The 18,962-nt window shown below is 40.4% G+C and overlaps 1 protein-coding gene across 5 annotated transcripts in view; it reads right to left on the reverse strand.

Moving 5' to 3' along the window:
• The window catches only part of chd6 (chromodomain helicase DNA binding protein 6), a 266,089-nt gene that overhangs the window by 136,035 nt on the left and 111,092 nt on the right, over window positions 1-18,962 (reverse strand). For 4 of the 5 annotated variants that reach the window (XM_059652680.1, XM_059652681.1, XM_059652682.1 and 1 more), the window contains 2 exons: window positions 11,891-12,026; window positions 2,541-2,693 (listed from right to left, as the gene is read on the reverse strand). In XM_059652680.1, coding sequence (XP_059508663.1) covers window positions 2,541-2,693; window positions 11,891-12,026 — 289 coding nt within the window. The remainder of the gene's footprint in view (window positions 1-2,540; window positions 2,694-11,890; window positions 12,027-18,962) is intronic. The other variant, XM_059652683.1, reaches the window with a different exon arrangement.

Below are 18,962 nucleotides of genomic sequence, written 5' to 3' on the forward strand. Positions count from 1 at the left end.
TAAAACTAAATGCTCTGATTATTTCAACAAATGTACAGATTGAAAACTCCACTGTGTCCCAAAGAGGCAATGGTAATTTCTAAAATCTGTATTAATGAGATACTAGCTGGCTCATGAGGTCAATATACATATGGCCCACTTAATGCCAACATTTTATCCTCTGCTAATTTACAGATTCATGCGGCTACAGTCCCAAAATATCAGCCTGCTTCAGTCAGTTGGCCTGATTTGATTTTCAGACCGAAAGCCATATGACGTACACAAGGTCCCCAATTGCAGAGCCTACGCCATGCACCAACAACTGGCATTTATGTAACAACTTCAACATTGTAAAGCATGCCAAAGCACATCACAAGAATCTAAACAAGCAACTGATTTTTTTCTGCTTTTATTCTTTCGTAGGATATGGATGCTGTTGGCAAGGGCCGCATTTGTTGTCGATCCCTAATTTGAACCCTGATGACTGGTAGGCCATTTCAGAGAGCACTATACTTAAGAGTTAATCACATCACTATGGGTCTGTGGTAAAGACTGTAGATTTCCTTCCCTAAACAACATCACCTTCATGACAATCAACAATGGTTTCATGATCATCATGACTGAGATTAAATTCAATCCGTAAATCTGAAATTAAGTTCCACCAGCTGCCTTGATAGGATTTGAACCAGTTTCTTCACAGCATCAACATCGGCCTCTGGACAACTAGTTCAGTTACATTATGATAATGCAACACTGTTCCCATTAAACAAATCATGTAGAGATATTAGAACAAGTAACCAAAAAGAGGTACATCTTAATCAGTGCCTTAAATTGGAGAGAAAGAGAGCGAGGGGAGTTTGGAGTAGAAGACACAGGAGCAAACATAAGCCATTCAGCCCATCCAGTCTGCTTTGCTATTCAATGAGATCATAGATAATCTTGCAATCCGCAACTCCACTTTTCCCTTCGTAAAAATCAATCAATACTAAACGATCCCAGCCTTGACACCCTGCTACAGTAAGGAATTCAATGCTAGCTTTTAGTGATTTATACAAAATTATACACATATTTATGCCGTAGCTTTCTGCCATCTTTCTCCATCTAAATAATATTCAGCTCCCCCTATTCTTCTTCTAAAAAGCATTATCTCACATTCCCCTTTGTTACATTCCATCTGCCAAGTTTTATAACCTGCCTATATCCTCCTGCAGACTTTTTGTCTCTTGCCTTCCGTCTGAAAACCTGGCACTAGTATAATCACACCCAAACCATTAATATATATGGTAACGAAGTAGAGAGGGAATCCAGAGCTTAGTGTCTAGGCAGCTGAAAAAACACACCGGTAAACTGATTAGGACAGAGACAGAGATATGAAAAGACACTATTACAATGCATTCCTAGAAACAGGATTTCCAAACAAAGGTCAAACACACAAACCTATTTGGAAGACGCCCTTCATGTATCAAGGATCCTTGCTGATTTATTGCAGCACTGACAGTACCCACTATTCAACATGATTCAAAAAAATGCCAAGAACATCAAAATGTGACACATCCATGCATGTCAGACTCATGGCATGCATTAGTACAATTCTCTTTAGATTATCTGGATAACAGAATCAGTCATTAAGATGATCAAACCTAACTTGACAGATTTCTTGAACTTTATGCAACAATTCTATTTTATGTGTTGAGAATAAACAGACAAATTTCTTTCAAATTGTTGATAGTTTTTAAAGCTGTTCATGTCGCACTAAGAACCAGCACACAGTGATCTTGAGTTGCACCAGAAGTCGCTTCATCAAATTCAGTGTAAACACATGAATATTATTTAGGAGACAAGGAAATCCGTCAGACTTTCTGGATCTGGATTACCTTGCAGTGTTTCATTTGATTTTAAATAAACAGCTTCCAGTGCTGAGGAGCACCATCGCATATAGTCATTGATATAATACCCTACAACAGCAGACAGAAAGACAGACACCAAAGCCATACACTGACTGGGTGAAGGTAAAGGGATTAAAACCATCTGAATCACTGGAGTTAAAATCTGGAGACCAATCTGTAGCCTCTGCTCCAATTATTCATTCCTGAAGCTATTCAACAAAAATTTGGATCAGATGACCATACAAACATACAAACAAGGAACAAGAGGACGCCACTCGGTCCCTCGAGCCTGCTCTGCCATTCAATCAGATCATGGTTGATTTGATTTTTAACTTCAATTCTACATTTCTGCTCGTCTCCGATAACCTTTCATCCTTCTATAAACCAATCTAAGCACCACTTCAAGTTCCAGCCTGATTCATAAGGAAACCTTGACGACAACTGTGCTCAGTCTTGGACCTCCTAATTCAACACTTCCTCATTAGAAAGGAACGCTAAACACAGCCATCACAAACAACCAGCCACTCTATACCGCTCTTTGCTCCACTCCCTGACTTTGCAATTCTCAGACTGCACAAAGTGCTAATTATTTGAATCCTAAGATGGCCCATACCCTCACCAACAGATTCACTGCTTTTGTGATTCCCCTATCTGCTCCCTACTTTAACATCTTACCGTCGTCTGGTTTCCTTTCTGTGAGGACCCAGAGTTCGGAGAAATCCGCCCTGCTCCCAGTACAGCAATTGTTTCACCGGCATCATCGACAACTTTGAAGTCCAAGTCTTCATTGTATTTCCTTCGTTTTACTTGACGGCCTGATCGTCGCTTCTACCAAACAAACAAGAAACTTGCGTCATTAAGACAGCATCTCAGAAACTGTCACAACTACGCTAAACACAGTCTACATAGCTTAGTTTGGGCAGGAGGGCTGGACAAATATTAGAACATTTCACTCTTCAAAGAGCTGGCTGCACTGGAGCATTGGCTGGCTGAAGGAAGGAACTGTCCTGTTTAAAATAAGTCCAATAACAACCAAATCCAATCATTCCTCAGCAACTCCAACTATCTATAAGAACACACGTACTGTTCCTCCTTCACCTGTCTCAACATCCCAATCTTAAAAGCTGCTCAATTTTGATTGGCAAAGGCCATATTTTCAGGCAGCTTGTTTATCCTAGCCAGCATTTCAATTACAATAAAGTTTATGAAAGTTAACACATGCAAGTTTAACAAAGTATCTAACTCACATCCACTAGCCTCCTTAGCACAACACCCTCATGGGGTCAAGAATGAGGTATTAATACAGTCACACCCCTGAAAACAGGATAAGCTCCCTCCATCTATTAGCACCAAACTCTCCAACCAATGACAGATTGCAACAATTTATTGCATACCTTAGGCAAGCTACAAAAAGAAACTATTCTTGAAATGTAAATATGTACAGCTAAAACAAAGTGAAACAACTGTCTGAGAATAAAACACAAGTCTTCACTCCTTGTACAATCAGTAAGATAGCTGTCTTAGTCTCTTCGCTAATAGTACGGAGATGATTGATTGCACCAATTGCATCATTGAATAAGAGAAATTACAGAACAGTAAGAAGTAATCAGCACAACTGATCTGTACCAGCGTTCTTGACCCACACCAGTATCCTCCCAGCTTTCATCGCCTCCATCTATCAGCATATCCTTTTATACTTCATGTGTTCATTTAGCTTGTAATTATGCATCTACAGTAATCACCTCAACTACATATTTCTATACTGAGTTCTACATTCGCACCTTTGTCTCGATCCGGTAGTTGGTCCTGAATTTTCCTATTGGAGCTTGAAGCGATGCACTTCTACTTAGTTTAGCTCTCACCCACAAATGGAAATACACAGGTATCCTATCAAAACTTTTCAAAACATTTAAATCTTTTATCCAATCATCTCTCAATTATTACTCTTCTAGAGAAACAGCCCCAAGACTGTTCAGTCTTTCTGGACAGTTTTGTCTATTGAATTTTACAAATTTACAATATAGCACATGACAAGAGCCAAACTAAAACGATAGCAGATTTACATGATTTAATCTCCAAATGTAACCTTCTTCAATAGACTGAAGATGGAAACCTTGACATTTCTCTGATCCGACTAAGGCGTGGCTGGGATACATATGCTAACCTAAACACAAGAAGCCAAGGTATAGCCGTCAGTGTTTGTCTTTCTGTCAAGATAAGATGACCAATTCTAATCAAACCTGGTAAAATGTTTGAGATTAGCAGTACTATCAACTGTCAGGTTCTAGAATTATTTTCACTCCAACTTTTGTAGTAAATTGGTGGTTTTCAACCTTGGCAATGTTCCTCATAATTTCAACATGGTAGAAAGTTAGTTTTTACATACTGATTGCCATCTTGGCCATTCTCAACAATCAAACTTTCACCTACCACCATTTCTGACATTCTTTGTGGCGATGTTGCTCTTTAGAGGTGACCCCAAAAATTCTCATTCAGTCTAAAAGAAAGCAGATTTCAAACTGCTTTCTGAAATAATCCCATTTCAAGTCATTCAATTTTAGATTTCAACATTCACAATCTATTTATCCTGTTCTGCCACACTTGGCTCAATCAAAAGCCTTTCAAACTACTAATTAATGCAATAAACTTGACACTTTTGACCACAGATTTCAATGCGCTGTGATCCCAGTTGTGAGAATATTTGCTAGATCGGGGTTGATAGATCATAATCATTCTAAGAATGTGTGGAAGAGCTCAAAGAAAGAAAGCGGTGGCAGGATTCTAGGATTAACCTGAAGCATTAAAAAGATCTTTACTACACAAATTTGAACAGAACAATCACAATCATTAATGACCAAATACAAACACTGAACCAGTGAGAATGTTTCTAAACAATATAAGTCATCACTGTAAACTTATTTACAAACATAGAAATTAGCAAAATATATCCCCATCATCCTGATCCATACCACCACCCATCAGACACACAGTCACTCCCATATTGCCAACTCTGCAGCTGTACTCCCTTACAGCGTTACATGGACTTACAGAATTCTGTGGAACTCCCTTTGTTTTCCTCTGAATAATGAGAACTGATTTCTTTGATTAAACACAGTAAATTGGATATCTGCAACACGCCCACCACCAAGTTAATGTTCTTACTTATATTTTTATAAACATAAATCCACCAGTTTTCATTTAGATCAAAGCTTCGCCCTATTAATTATCTCCATAACAACCTTACAGTTTAATGCTGCCAAAAGCCTGAGTCAAGCATTATTTGTAAACCCATGCAGACATAATCAAACTAACCTGAAGTAAACAATTCACCATAACATGAAATCAAAGCTCTACATTTTCAACTTTTCATACGTAAAGTTGAACACTGTAGTGACATTCATAACAACCGCAAACGTATACTTATGTGCATGCGTAATATAGAAACACACACACACAAAAAGGGGAAAATATCTGCAATGAGTAAATACATACTTGACCAAAAGCAAAAACAAATGGAAACCTTCATGTACATCAGAAAAATAACTGTTTAAATGGATCAAATGTCCAGTCACTGTTACAACTAAAAGGCAGATACTCAACGTTTTGCAGAAATGCTCTCCTGAGGGCATCTCTTTACAAAGTGCCATCTCCCCTTGCCCCACTGATCCTCTTAGGAGGTGGTAATGATGTCTCGAGCATCATTTGACTGGCTTGCTACTCTGTACCCACCACCTAATCAGAATTGAGAGCCCCTGAAACCTATGCACTTCTTTAAATACTCCATCCCCCTCTCCAACAAACTGGCAGTTGCTTAAATAATTTAACCTCAACTGGGAGATGAGTAGGATTCCTCTCCTAACTGGTGGAAATTGAGAGTGCCATTATTTGCACTTTTCCTTCCCCGCCCACAATACTGCAAGCTTGAGGTCCTAAAAATCTAGTCCTTAGTGTGTGAATTAAACAGTACAACTGACAAACAATTGATATTGTCAGTCTTGAATACGTAAAATGTGAATATGAAATAGGATAGGAAGAAACAATTTTAGATTCTTCTAAAGAAACCAGCTGACAAGCCAAAGATTACCTGGATCTCCGTGGGCCCAAACAAAAAATCTGATAAAATAAGCAAAGACTAAACCTCATTATGAACAATCAGCCCACATCAGCATTTACACAAAGTTCAAAACAAAACCATGAGGTTTAAGGGTGCAGGAAATCCAATGAGAATCCAAAAATCTATCAATTTTTAATTAACACCTTATCTGCGCTGACCACCCAAGCTTCAGCTAACCAGCCCAAGGTGCTGCAGGTGGCAATTTGGAAAGGGGAGGCTGGGCACAAGAATTGCTCCATTGAACCTTCAAATCATTTTATCTGAATGGATCGTTCTTCAGGTTGCCTGGAACCATGAGACCAGGTGGCCTAGATACTAATATCCTATAAACACCAACAAATTAACACCAAAGTCAAAGTCCACCTTCCACAGATGATTACCCACATATTGGTATGACTTCTCTCTCACCACCGAATTAATCCAATCTTACTCCAATTTATGACGTGGAGGTGCCACTGTTGGACTGGAGTGGACAAGGTCAGAAGTCACACAACTCCAGGTTATAGTCCAACAGGTTTATTTGAAAATACAAGATTCTGGACTTCACCTGACAAAGGAGCAGCGTTCCAAAAGCTTGACTGCAATTAAACCTTTTGGAATATAATCTGGCATTGCGTGACTTCTGACTTACTCCAATTTTGACTCTCCAAGGATCATAACCTAGGAAATTGTGCCAAACAGAAGTGAACAACGGCCACTCTGAGGAAAGGTCACTGGACCCAAAATGTTAACTCTGATTTCTCTCCACAGATGCTGTCAGACATGCTATATTTTTCTAGCAATTTTCAATTTTGTTTTTGTTTCTGATTTCTAACATCCGCAGTTCTTTTGGTTTTCAGAGAAGTGAACAACAGATACACTGTCCAAAGACAGCTGGACGGCTTTTTTTTAAACCAGACCCTGTTTCATGGACAAACCCAACAAAAGGTAAGAAATTGAGAGATAACTTCTGGTTCATTTTAATAGTTTCAGCAGTACAATGGTCTCATAATAAAATCAACATGAAGTGAGAATTTTACAATTTTCCAGCACAAATTGACGAGTTAATAGCTGATGGAATTTAATTTAGATAAATAAGGTGCTGGATTTTGGAAAGGCAAATCAGGACAGGACTTATACACTTCATGGTAAAGTCCTAGGGAGTGTTGCTGACCAAACAGACCTGGAGCATAGGTTCATAGTTCCTCGAAAATGGAGTTGCAGGTGAATAAGATAGTGACGAAGGTGGTTGGCACGCTTGCCTCTTTTGGTCAGTGCATCGAGTAGCGGAGTTCAGAGGTCATGTTGCAACTGTGCAGGACATTGTTTAGGCTACTTTTGGAATAGTGCATGTAATTCTGGTCTCCTTGCTGTAGGAAGCAAGCATTTTGTGAAACTTTAAAAGGTTCACAAAAGATTTAAAAAGGATGCTGCCAGGCTTGGAGGGTTTGAGCTGCAGGGAGAGGCTGAATAGACAAAGCAACAATAAGGACTGCAGATGTTGGAAGCCACAGCCCATAGGTAAGAGGCTGGAAAAGCACAGCAGGTCAGACAGCACCTGAACAGCTGGTAAGTCAATGTTTCAGGCCAAAACCCTTTGTCAGTCCTGACTGACTTACCTGCTCCTCAGATCCTGCCTCAACAGACGAGGGTTATTTTCCTTGGAGAGGCTGAAGGGCGACCTTATGGAGGCTTATAAAATCATGAGGTACATGGATAGGGTGAATAGACATCGTCTTTCCCTGGGGTGGGGCAAGTCCAAAACTAGAGGGCATGGGTTTAAGGTGGGAGTGGAAAGATTTAAAAAGGGACCTAAGGGGCAACTTTTTCACAAAGAGGGTGATGCATGTATGGAATGAGCTGCCAGAGGAAGTACAATTACAACATTTAAAAGGCATCTAGATGGGTATATGAATAGGAAGGATTTAGAGGGATATGGGCCAATGCTGGCAAATGGGGCTACAGTTCTTTAGGATATCTGGTCAGCATTGACAAGTTGGACGAAGAGTCTGTTTCCATGATGTACATCTCTATGACTCTACGATCAACTTTGTTACTCCATGTTCAGTTGAGCATCCTGAGTGTTGAGGTCCCTTTACAAGCCAGACTCCAATCATACAAAACACACACACCAACTGTGATTCTAAACATCATAGCTCATTTCAGTGCTTTGCAAGAGTTGAGTCAAACAATGCAGCAAGACCTTAGGTTTAATTCTTGCAGTTTTCAATCAAAACAGGTCTCACAACACCACTACATTGGGTCCTTGATTTGAGAACATCGGACTTACAAATGCTTGTACTGACAAACACGATGCCGTTCTGCACTTTGTCCAACTTGCAGTACAAATGGGCTTCAGATCGGAACCTGTTTGCAACCCGGCAACTGCCTGACCTCAAGCAATGGGTAAGAGAGAGGAAGAATGAAGCTCTTGCTGACAAACTAGTAAGGGGTAGGATTGGGTCCAACTACAAGTCCTACTCCTAACTCTCTAACTACATTCAACTGTTCTAGGCTCAAACAATAACCATTTTGAAGATGTTTTGGAGTCTAATTACTAAAAGTGGAGCTGAAACTTAGAATGAATCAGTATCTTCAGCTGAGGGAAAAGTTGTTGGGGAATGGAGAGCGCAAATGAAAATCTGAATTGATGAAAATCTGTAAAACACTGCAGAAAGAGGGACTGGAGTGCAATTGAGAAAATTCCAAAGAGAATTCAGACTTGTCTCATTCATTTATGTCTCAAATATTTAACTGTTCTTCTCTGCACTGATAACGCCAGACTCGCATCCGCATTGTCAGTACTATGGCTTTATTTATTGGAATGTGATAAGTCAGATGGGGAGCATTAAATAAATTGTGCAGTAAGAACTCTGCCTACACTAGGCACAGCTGTGAAACTACTGTGAACCACAACTAATAGCATGGGATGTCTGACAGCCAAATAACTGGACGCCAAAACTAATCCAAAATAAAACCCAAGGTGAGAGAATTCAGAAAGAACAAATATAAAAACTGTTAAATATTAGGAAGACAGTAGCTATTGGCATTCTCTAACGCACATCTCCAGATTTTTACATCAACTGTCAATCCTGCGCAACTCAGACAGTACGGATCAAGGTTCCTGGTTCTATACTCTCCCTAATACCAAGGCCACCCACACCCACTCTCACAACCCTCCAGACCTGCCTCATTTCACCTGCTGTCAAACTCCCTGCTGTTGTCTTCTCCAATCTTCCAATGAAATTATCCCAATGTTCTCCTGACCAACCTGACACGTGCACTTTCATTCAAAGCTCAGCTGGCTGGATCCTATCCCGTAACAAAGTCAAATAATTCATCACTCCTGCCCTGTTTATCTATATTGGCTACATCTATACCTAAAAATCTCAATCCACAGGTTTAATTCCCTCCACGGTCCTGTTGCTCTTCATCTCAGTAACTTCAACTACCCATTAAAACTCTTGGCTTTGAGCTCCTGATTCCTTCAATTCTGGATTTCCGTCTTCTGCACCACCCGACACTGTAAATCGTGCCTCCAATTACTAAGGCCCCATGCCCTAGGATTCTTGTTGAGGCCTGTGAGCCATTCAAGCATAAATATGGAATTGCTTACAATCATTTTTTTTTTAAAGAAACTTTTGGCTGAGGAACCTGCGAAATAGGAACTCACATTTAGGATCTGACAGCCTTGACAAAACCCAGGCTGTCGACAAATATTAAAGTGACTTCTTCCTCTGTGATACAACTTAGGCTAATGGCACACAAAAAACATGGGGATATGCAAAGACAACTCATGCACCAGGTTCCAAAGAGAGGTTTTATGACTCCATCCAGCTCAGCGTAAAGCAGGATACTTTGTACTCCAATAGACAATCGAGGCTGCATTTGGATTTTGGAGTTTCCCCATTACACTCGACTCTACAGTTTGTGTCAAATAGGCAAATGAGTTGGAAGACCAGAACAGTTCCTTCTTCCCCATTTCTTAGAGTGCAAATTATAAACCGTTTCGTATAAATTCCCAAATATAAGAGTATAGTTACAATGCTTAAAACACATTTCGATAAGTGCATGACTAAGAACGGCTTGCAGGGATATGGGCCAAGAGCAGGCAGGTGGACTGTCTTAGTCTGGAATTATGTTTGGCACGAACTCATTGGACCAAAGCGCCTGTTTCTGTGCTGTATGACTCTAAAAATGTCAAATCCAAACACCACTGTCAGTTTTGTCAAATTTGCATTTGCCGGTGACAACTTGATCCCCAGATGGAGGCATACTTCTCAGTTAACCTTACGTTGCCAATCATAAATGAAATTCATTCACTTTGTCCCTTCATTTTGCAATTTGATTCAGAATTTGTTATTCATAAAATGAAGCATAATCCAACAAAGTATGGTTCGGTTCACCGCAGCACCAGGACGTGCTTTCTAACATACAGAAAGCAGTGCAAGAAATTTACCTTCTGATGTAACGGGTGTGCATTATTTGATGTAAGGATCATTGTATTATCACCACTACAAAACAAAAACGGACTATACTCTTTCATTGTGCACGTATCGGCACTTCATGCACTGTCATAACTTCAAGGAATGTGAGGCAGAAATAACAAAATAAATAGAACTGTCAGAAATCAAATAAGACAAAATGCTAGAAAACCAGGACTTGCAAAAGGAAAAGACAGTTTCTGACATTGTGTTTCACAATTCCTGTCTGCTATTAAATGGTGAACAATTTTTCCATTGTCACCTAAGGGAAAACCGATTTAAAGACTTAGTGACATACAATTTACTTGGGTGACATCAGCAAAACAATCGCAGGAATCTACATTTTGCCCATATTCCGACCAGTGCAACTTCAACAACTTCGTAACTCACTAGAATCAACTTTGCAAGAAACGAGGCAGTCAATTTGTACACAGCAAGATCCCAAAAATAGCAATGAGTTAAATGACCAGATAATCTTAGAGATGTTGACTGAACTATAAATATTGGCCAGGAGACAGGAGATCTCCCTGGTCTTTTTCAAAACAGTATTACAATATCTATTGCATCCAGTCAAGGGAACAGATTATGCTCAATTTAATAGTTCATCAGAAAGATAGGCCCCCTCAAATACAAAATTCTGAGGAATAGCATTTAAGTTACATGCTTCAAGGGTACAGAAATTTCATGAAATCAATCCAAATGCATTAAGTAGTTTATGGGCTCGCTGTTCGGGTAACAATAGATGACACTGGAAATAACATATGTGCTCTCCGTGCACATTTCCAATGTTGGGAATTTCCCTAGTTAGCTGCATGGATAATCTAGAGAGCTGGTAACAACAGATGATATCATCAGGGACAATCCCAGCTAAGTCTGAGTTTGGTCATGTGTCTACCTTGAAGCATTAGATAGTCTTCAATGTTTAGTCACCAGGAACAGAAACAATAGCTGATTTTTTAGTTTTGCTTAACCCTACAAAGTCAGCCAACTTTGGCAGGAAAACACTGCGTGAGACATCAGGTAAAAAGCAAAGGGGGTGAATCAAGCCCAGCACCTTGGCCAGTCCACCCAGCCAGGCAGCACCTGTGGAATTTTTTAAGTACTCCTGAGGTGTGCACAGTCCAGCGTCATTCTGAGTGAATATTTGTGTTTTCTTTGCAAAATGCCTGATGTAACAATTGCCAATATTTCTGAAGAAGGGTCTAGGCCCAAAACATCAGCTTTCTTGATCTTAAGAGGCTGCTTGGCCTGCTGTGTTCATCCAGCTCTACATCTTGTTATCTCTGCCAATATTACAGTTACTTTTGAAACCTCTCAAATTCCTATTAGATAGAAGTTTTGAATTACTTCTCTTTATGGCCAGTCCTGCAAACAAACTTCATCAGAACCCACAAACCTCTCAACTCAGCTGGACAGCTCTGGTGAATCTGTGTTGGGTGATGCTTTACCTGTGCATCTGTTAGTTCCTCTGTGCCCTGTGAAGTCTTTGCTGCAGACTGTTCCTGCTCGGAATTGTCTCCTGGAACAGCACTTTTCCTTTTACCTTTCTTCTTCTTTTCAGTTGGCATTGGGCCTTGCTCTTTGCTACAAAAGAAGTTAAAAGTTCTTTATGAGTTTTTTTTAAATAGAATCATAGACAGTTTATAGCATGTAAGTGAAGACAACATATCTGAATAACCCAGAACCAAATCAGGGCTTGGAAATGATTGCACAGTGTCAACACATGTTAAATTAAAGCAGTACTGCTCTGGAATCTCAAAGTGACCACTGCACAGTCATAATACTCCAGCATCTTTCAAACTGTTAGCACAGAAACAAGGAACCAAACAACCTTCCGCAGTGTACATCATTTCAAGACTTAATTAGACAATATGGTTTGAACTTTGAATCCACTTCACAATAACTTGCATTGTAATAGCACTTTTCACATTCAAAGGCCTCAAGGTGCTTCACAGTAATGTTATCTGTCAAGATTTGCCACACAGTCTTACGTTTTAAGACTGGTGACCAAAAGCTTGTTCAAAAAGCAATTAAAATCAGGGGATGCACAACAGATCAGAAATGGAGAATTGTGTGCAGCATCAACACTAACATGGGCCTAGCCTGTAATTTATAACTAATTAAAACTTGGAACTCAAAGTTCACAAATGGGGATTCATCTTCAGCAAAATACCTTCAGGATATTTACTAGGAATGGTACCCAGTTCCTTCAGGATAAAGGAAAAGGTCCTGAGAAATGAACAATATTGTGGACTGCACTTAGATGACAAGGCAATAAATTGTTAATGAGACAAAAAAATTTTATAGATCTAAGAAGCATACTGTACATATACAGTATTAGTGTTTTAGAGTGTATTATTTGTCTTCATACAGCAAGCTTAACTGCTGAAGTAAATTGCAAAATAGTAACCTTATTCTGGGATTCATATGGCCAACTACAAACAATGTGATAAAGTTGCTAGAACATTCTTACTCCCAATTTACTGCTCAAAAAAATCCAAAACTCATTTTCCAATAGTGAACCAGTTTTTAAAGCATGTAGCTACTTCCACATTTTTCTAATCTTTTCTCCTAATCATTTCACCCTTGGTCCACATTGTCTGCCCCCAGTGAAACTGGGCAAAGCTCACCAGCATTATTTCAGTGTGATAGTTAAAAAAACTTTGAGAGCCCCTCAGTTAAGCATACCAGACTTACTGAAAGCATCAATGTTCTAAAACACTAATGAGGAGTGGGTCTCTTTATATTCTCCATAACCTAGGAAGCACCTGATGTGAAACGTTGAGAGTTTTTTTCATTTTATTTTCATTCATACCATCCATTACATCTATGCCATGGCAGACAACAAGCCCAGAAGAGACTCCAGGTCAAATCAGAGACTTGGATGGTCTCAATAACGTACAGCCAAATAGCAAATACAATTGGCAATTTATAAGAACAAAATTGTTCTTGGGATGAGGGCATTGAAGGCAAGGCCATTCATATCTATCCTTTGAAGAGAGTGACATAACATTTAAACTCTAACTTGTGGGGTGAGACACTCCTATGGAACTGTCAATATAAAGGGGTGTGAATCAATGATAATGAAGGAATGACAATGGATGCTTTTTGGGAAGAGTGGCAGTCAGTCAGCTTAGAAGGGAAGGGATGGTGCCCAGTCCACCAGAAAGGTACATTGGGTCAGGATCCAGATAGTGTACGGAAGATACAGATGTGCGTCAGTTCAATAGCTATCCAGGAGCTAATTTCTTTTTTAAAATTGTCCAACTTTTCCTGAGTAACTATTTACTTAACTGCAGTAGAACTCTCCAAATTCTGTGATTTAAGTGGATACATTTGGAGGGCTCTGGGCACAGGGAAACTGCCAATCAGAATCTTCAATCCCCTGGGTAATTTCTTTAGAATCTGCTATGTCAAGAATTCCACCGAGTCCTGAAGTACAACTCCCCTTTAGGCTGCAGGAACAACAAGCCGGTCATCAGGGAGCGATTATCGACAGGGCACCTTTCAGGTTCTGTTTTGTTCATAATGTGAACTTTTCTGCTTTGATGGGAAGAATATGTTGAAACTATCATCCTCTTTCTTATATTCTTGTTTTCAGTTTGAGACAAAGTTGAAGTTGAGAATCGAACTCTGAATAGCAGCATGCTTTATTAAAAAAAACAAAAGACTGATGCTTGTTGTTGGGAACCAGTCTGGAAAGATAACATAGGTTAATAACTGGACACTGCTGATGATCAGGCACCGAGATGGTGCTATGCTCAGGGAATGACAGCCGGCTGGATGTCGAATCACTCAGTCAAGGAAGGACTGGGGTTGGTCAGCCAACCACAGAGAATGTTAAGAGTTAACGACTGGGTTTTGAGCAGGAGACGGTTTTTTTTGAAAGCTTCCAGATTGGCAATGGTTTTTAAGATTTGCTCTCTCTAGTTATTCTGCAGTTACCAACTTGAAAGTTCTCAGAAAAGGATCACAGTCTGTATGATATAAATAAAACTGTCCAGAGGTTTGCAGAAGCTGTTTGCATTGACCACCAACTTTGGAGCTCAAGCATGATCCACAGTCCTGTGGGTCTGTAATACAACCCAGAGTCAAAGGATTTCATAAAGACCTAATATTCATTGTTGTAACAGTTATCAAACTGACAAACTATAACTTTTTTTTCTCTTTTAATTTGTCCATTGGCATGAGAGTGGGGCTTATGATCAAAAGAGATTGGGCTTGCATTATAGATATTAATTGGATTGCTTTGCAGTTTCTGAGTTCTGCTAAAGTTATATTCTCAACCAAAAAAAACAATTTTTTTTATTACATTATAAATTTGGCAAAGATCTGTTACTTGTAAAGGTAGGTTACGATCAAATTAGCAATGTTGAGTGTCATTGAATATTTTAATTTCACTGTGTCACAAATCTAGTAATTAGCAAACTTATTTGGCTTACTTTGCTAAGCTAATGGAAAGAGATTGCAGAACTCCTGATATGACGAGTTCACAGACAGTACGTCTCTCTTAGTGTGAAGGGCAAGGTTTGTAGGTCTAGAAAATGCTGGATGATAGAGAAATTGAGGCTCTGGTCAAGAAAGAGGAGGCGGCATATATCAGGTACAGATAGCTGGGATTAAGAGTGCGTTCCTAGAAGACCAAAAAGGCAGGAATATATTCAAGAGAGAAATCAGGAGGGCAAACAAAAACATGAGATAGCTTTGGTAAATAGACTTAAAGAGAATCCAAAGAGATTCTAGAAATACATTAACAGCAAAAGATTAACTATAGGAGAGAATAGGGCCCTTAAAGATCAACATGGCCATCTACATGTGGAACCACAGGTGATGGGTGAGATACTAAATGACTATTTTGTGTCAGTATTTGCTGTGGAGAAGGAAATGGAAGGTAGGGAACTTGGGGAGATGAATAATGATGTCTTGAAAAAGAGTACATAATAGAGAAGAGGTGGTGCAGTAAGTCTTAAAATGCACAAAGGTAGATTAATCTCTGGCATGTGATCAGATGGTCACAACTTTAAGAGAAGTAAGGGAAAAGATTACCGGGCTCCTTGCTGAGATATTTGTATCATGGATTCTTGAGGGAAAGATGCTGGAAGACTGGAGGTTGGCTAATGTGGTGTCATTATTTAAGAATAGCTGTAAGGAAAAGCAATGTAACTACAGACTGATGAGTCTTACATCAGTGGTGGGTAACCTATTGGAGGGGATTCTGAAAGGCAGGAGTTTACATGCATTTGGAAAGGCATGGATTGATTATGGATAGTCAGCACGGCTTTGTGCATGGAAAATCCCTCTAACTTGATTGAGTTCTTTGAAGAGGTAACAAAGAACATTGAGGAAGGCAGAGTGGTAGACGTTGTCTATATGGACTTTAGCAAAGTGTTCTACAAGGTTCTACATGGCAGACTGATCAGGAAAGTTAGATCACATGGTACCCAGGGGAGCTAGCCAATCGGATACAAAATTTGCTTGAACGTAGAAGGCTGAGGGCGGTGGTGGACGGTTGCTTTTCAGACTGGAGGCCTCTGACCAATGCTGTGCCACAAGGATCAGTGCAGGGTCCACTGCTTTGAATCATTTAAAAGAAAAGATTTCAAAGTGAACATTGGAGGTGTGGTTAGCATATTTACAGGTGACACCAAAATAGGTGGTGCAGTGGACAGTAACTCAGAGTGCAATAGGACTTTGATCAGATGGGTTGATGGGCTAAGGTGTGACAGATAGAGTTTAAGTCAGATAAATGTATTGTGTTTTGATAAGGCATACCAGGGCAGGACTTACGCAGTAAATGGAGGGCCTTGGGGAGTGCCGCTGAAGAAAGGGAGCTCGGGGGTGCAGGTGCATAGCTCCTTGAAAATGGGGGAGTCACAGGTAAGTAGGAAGTGAAGGTGGCGTTTGGTATGCTTGCTTTCATTGATCAGTGCATTGAGTATAGGAGTTAGGTCATGTACAGGACATTGCAGTATTCTAAAACTGGCCTCACCATACATTTCTGGTTGCATTTCTATAGGAAGGATGTTGTTAAACTCAAAAGGGGAAGGAAAAAAATTTACAAGGATGTTACCTGGATTGGAAGGTTTGAATAGGCCGGCATGATTTTCCTCCAGTGTTGGGAAGCGGAGGTTTATAAAATCATGAGGGACATGGATAGGGTGAATAGCCAAGGTGTTTTTCCCAGGGTGGGGGAGTACAAAACTAGAGGATATAGGCTCAAGGTGAGAGGGGGAAGATCTAAAAGGGATCTAAGGGGTAACTTTTTCATACAGAGGGTGGTGCGCATATGGAAAAAGCTGCCAGAGGAAGTGGTAGAGGTCAGTACAATTACAACATTTAAGAGGTATCTGGATGGGTATATGAATAGAAAGGGTTTGAAGAAAAACCACCCATCACCTGTGGTTCCACATGTAGATGGCCATGTTGATCTTTAAGGGGCCCTATTCTCTCTTCTAGTTAATCTTTTGCCGTTAATGTATTTCTAGAATCTCCTTGGATTCTCTTTTAAGTCTATTTACCCCGGGTAAATGGGGCGAGATCAGATTGGGACATTTGGTCAGCACGGATGAGTTAGTCCAAGGGGTCTGTATGATTCTATAACTGAGTAACAGAGAGATCCACTTGTCCTGGCGTATGATTTGCAAAAATTAATGTGCAAAACTGCAAAAGATTATGCAGGAGATGAATTGAAGAATAGGGATGTTTTGCTACAGCTGTATAGTGTTGCTGAGACCACGATGAGAGTACTATGTACAGTTAGATCTCCTTATTAATGAAAGGCTATAAAAGTGCTGGTGAAAGTTCAGAGAAGGTACACTCGAATGATACTTCAGGTTTAATGAGATGCTCTGATTCAAATGTAAAGGATTGTGAGGTGGTGCAACATGGTAGATGCTGAGGGGAATATACCAGAAATTAAATCTAAAAATAAAGAAGTACCATTTAAGATAAAGGGAATTTTTTTTCCCCCTAGAGGGTAGGAATCTTTGAAGCTCCTACCCAGAGAGTAGTGCAGGCAGGGCTGCTTCAGAAAGATCGCCTGTCCACAGAACTTGGTAGTTCCCCAACCACACACCACCCGTTTCTGTCTCCTACCGCAAATCCATAAACCCGACTGTCCTGGTTAACCCACTGTCTCTGCCTGCTCCTGTGTGAGCAAGCTCATCTCCTCTTCCTTCGGCTCCATTCTTTCCCTTTTGGCACAGGAACTCCCCACCTACAGTGGTGACACAGCCCACCCCCTCCACCTTTTCCAAAACTTTCGATTCCTTAACTCCCATCACCTCACCTTCGTGGACAGTCGTGTACACCTGCATCCCCCACACAGAGGGCTTAAAAACCCTCCGCTTCCTCCTCTCCAGTAGGCCCAACCAGTCCCCCTCCACTGATACACTCATTTGCTTGGCAGAGGTGGTCCTCACCCTGAACAATTTTCCTACAATTCCTCCCACTTCCTAAAAACTAAAGGGATGGCCATGGGCACCCATGAACCCAAGCTATGCCTGCCTCCTTCTACGATGTGTGGTACAGTCCCTTTTCCACAACTACACTGGCCCTATCTCTCACCTCTTTCTCCATTATACTAATGACTACATCTGTGCTGTATCATGCTCTTGTGCTCAAGAAGTTCACCAACTGCTTCAGAGAACCAGGGACCTAGATTCAATTCCACTCTTGGGTGACTGTGTGGAGTTTGCACAGCACATTCTCCCAGTGTCTGTGTGGGTGTCCTCTGGGTGCACCAGTTTCCTTCCACAGTCCAAAGATGTGTAGGCTAGGCAGATTGGCCATGCTAAATTGCCCGCAGTGTTCTGTGATGTGTAAATTAGGTGGGTTATGCTGGATGGGATGCTGTGAGGGTTGGTGTGGACTTGCTGGGCTGAAAGGCCTGTTTCCACACTGCAGGGATTCTATATTATTAAACAGTGGGAAGTCTCAACACCACCAAATGGCACTCAAAAGCTGGGCTCATGTGTATTGAATTCAGATTTAACAGTTTCTCGACATCTCCTTATAACTCCACTAGAAATTAACCCCAGTACTCTGCCTTTTTTGTAAGAAAAATGCTTATTAACCTGTGCTGTTACTTGTGATCAACATATCTGTCCCTTGAGCTCTTTACTCCTCTTCCCCATTTAGACAAGTTTCTAAGAATCTGATCTGCACTGGCTTTCCAAATAAATACGCTATTTACTACTTAGTTACATTGTAATTGGCAAATGAATTTCAACGCTAATCCAGAAGTTAATTAATATTTTACTGTATTTTGTCACAGTGTCTCTCAGCATTTACCACTAACACCACAAAGTTGTTACTGACGGCAAATAGTTTTAAATTATACTTTCATGTTTTTATTAATTCATGGGATAGGTGTGCTAGGCCAGCATTTATTGCTCAACCACGGTTGCCCTCAAGAATGTGGTGGTGAGCCGCCTTCTTGAAATGTGTCTGCCCATTTAGTTAAAATATAGCCACAATACTTTGGGGAGGAAGTTCCAGGATTTTGGCCCAATGACCCCG

Source organism: Stegostoma tigrinum, chromosome 19 (assembly GCF_030684315.1).
Source record: "Stegostoma tigrinum isolate sSteTig4 chromosome 19, sSteTig4.hap1, whole genome shotgun sequence".
Lineage (NCBI taxonomy): Eukaryota > Metazoa > Chordata > Chondrichthyes > Orectolobiformes > Stegostomatidae > Stegostoma > Stegostoma tigrinum.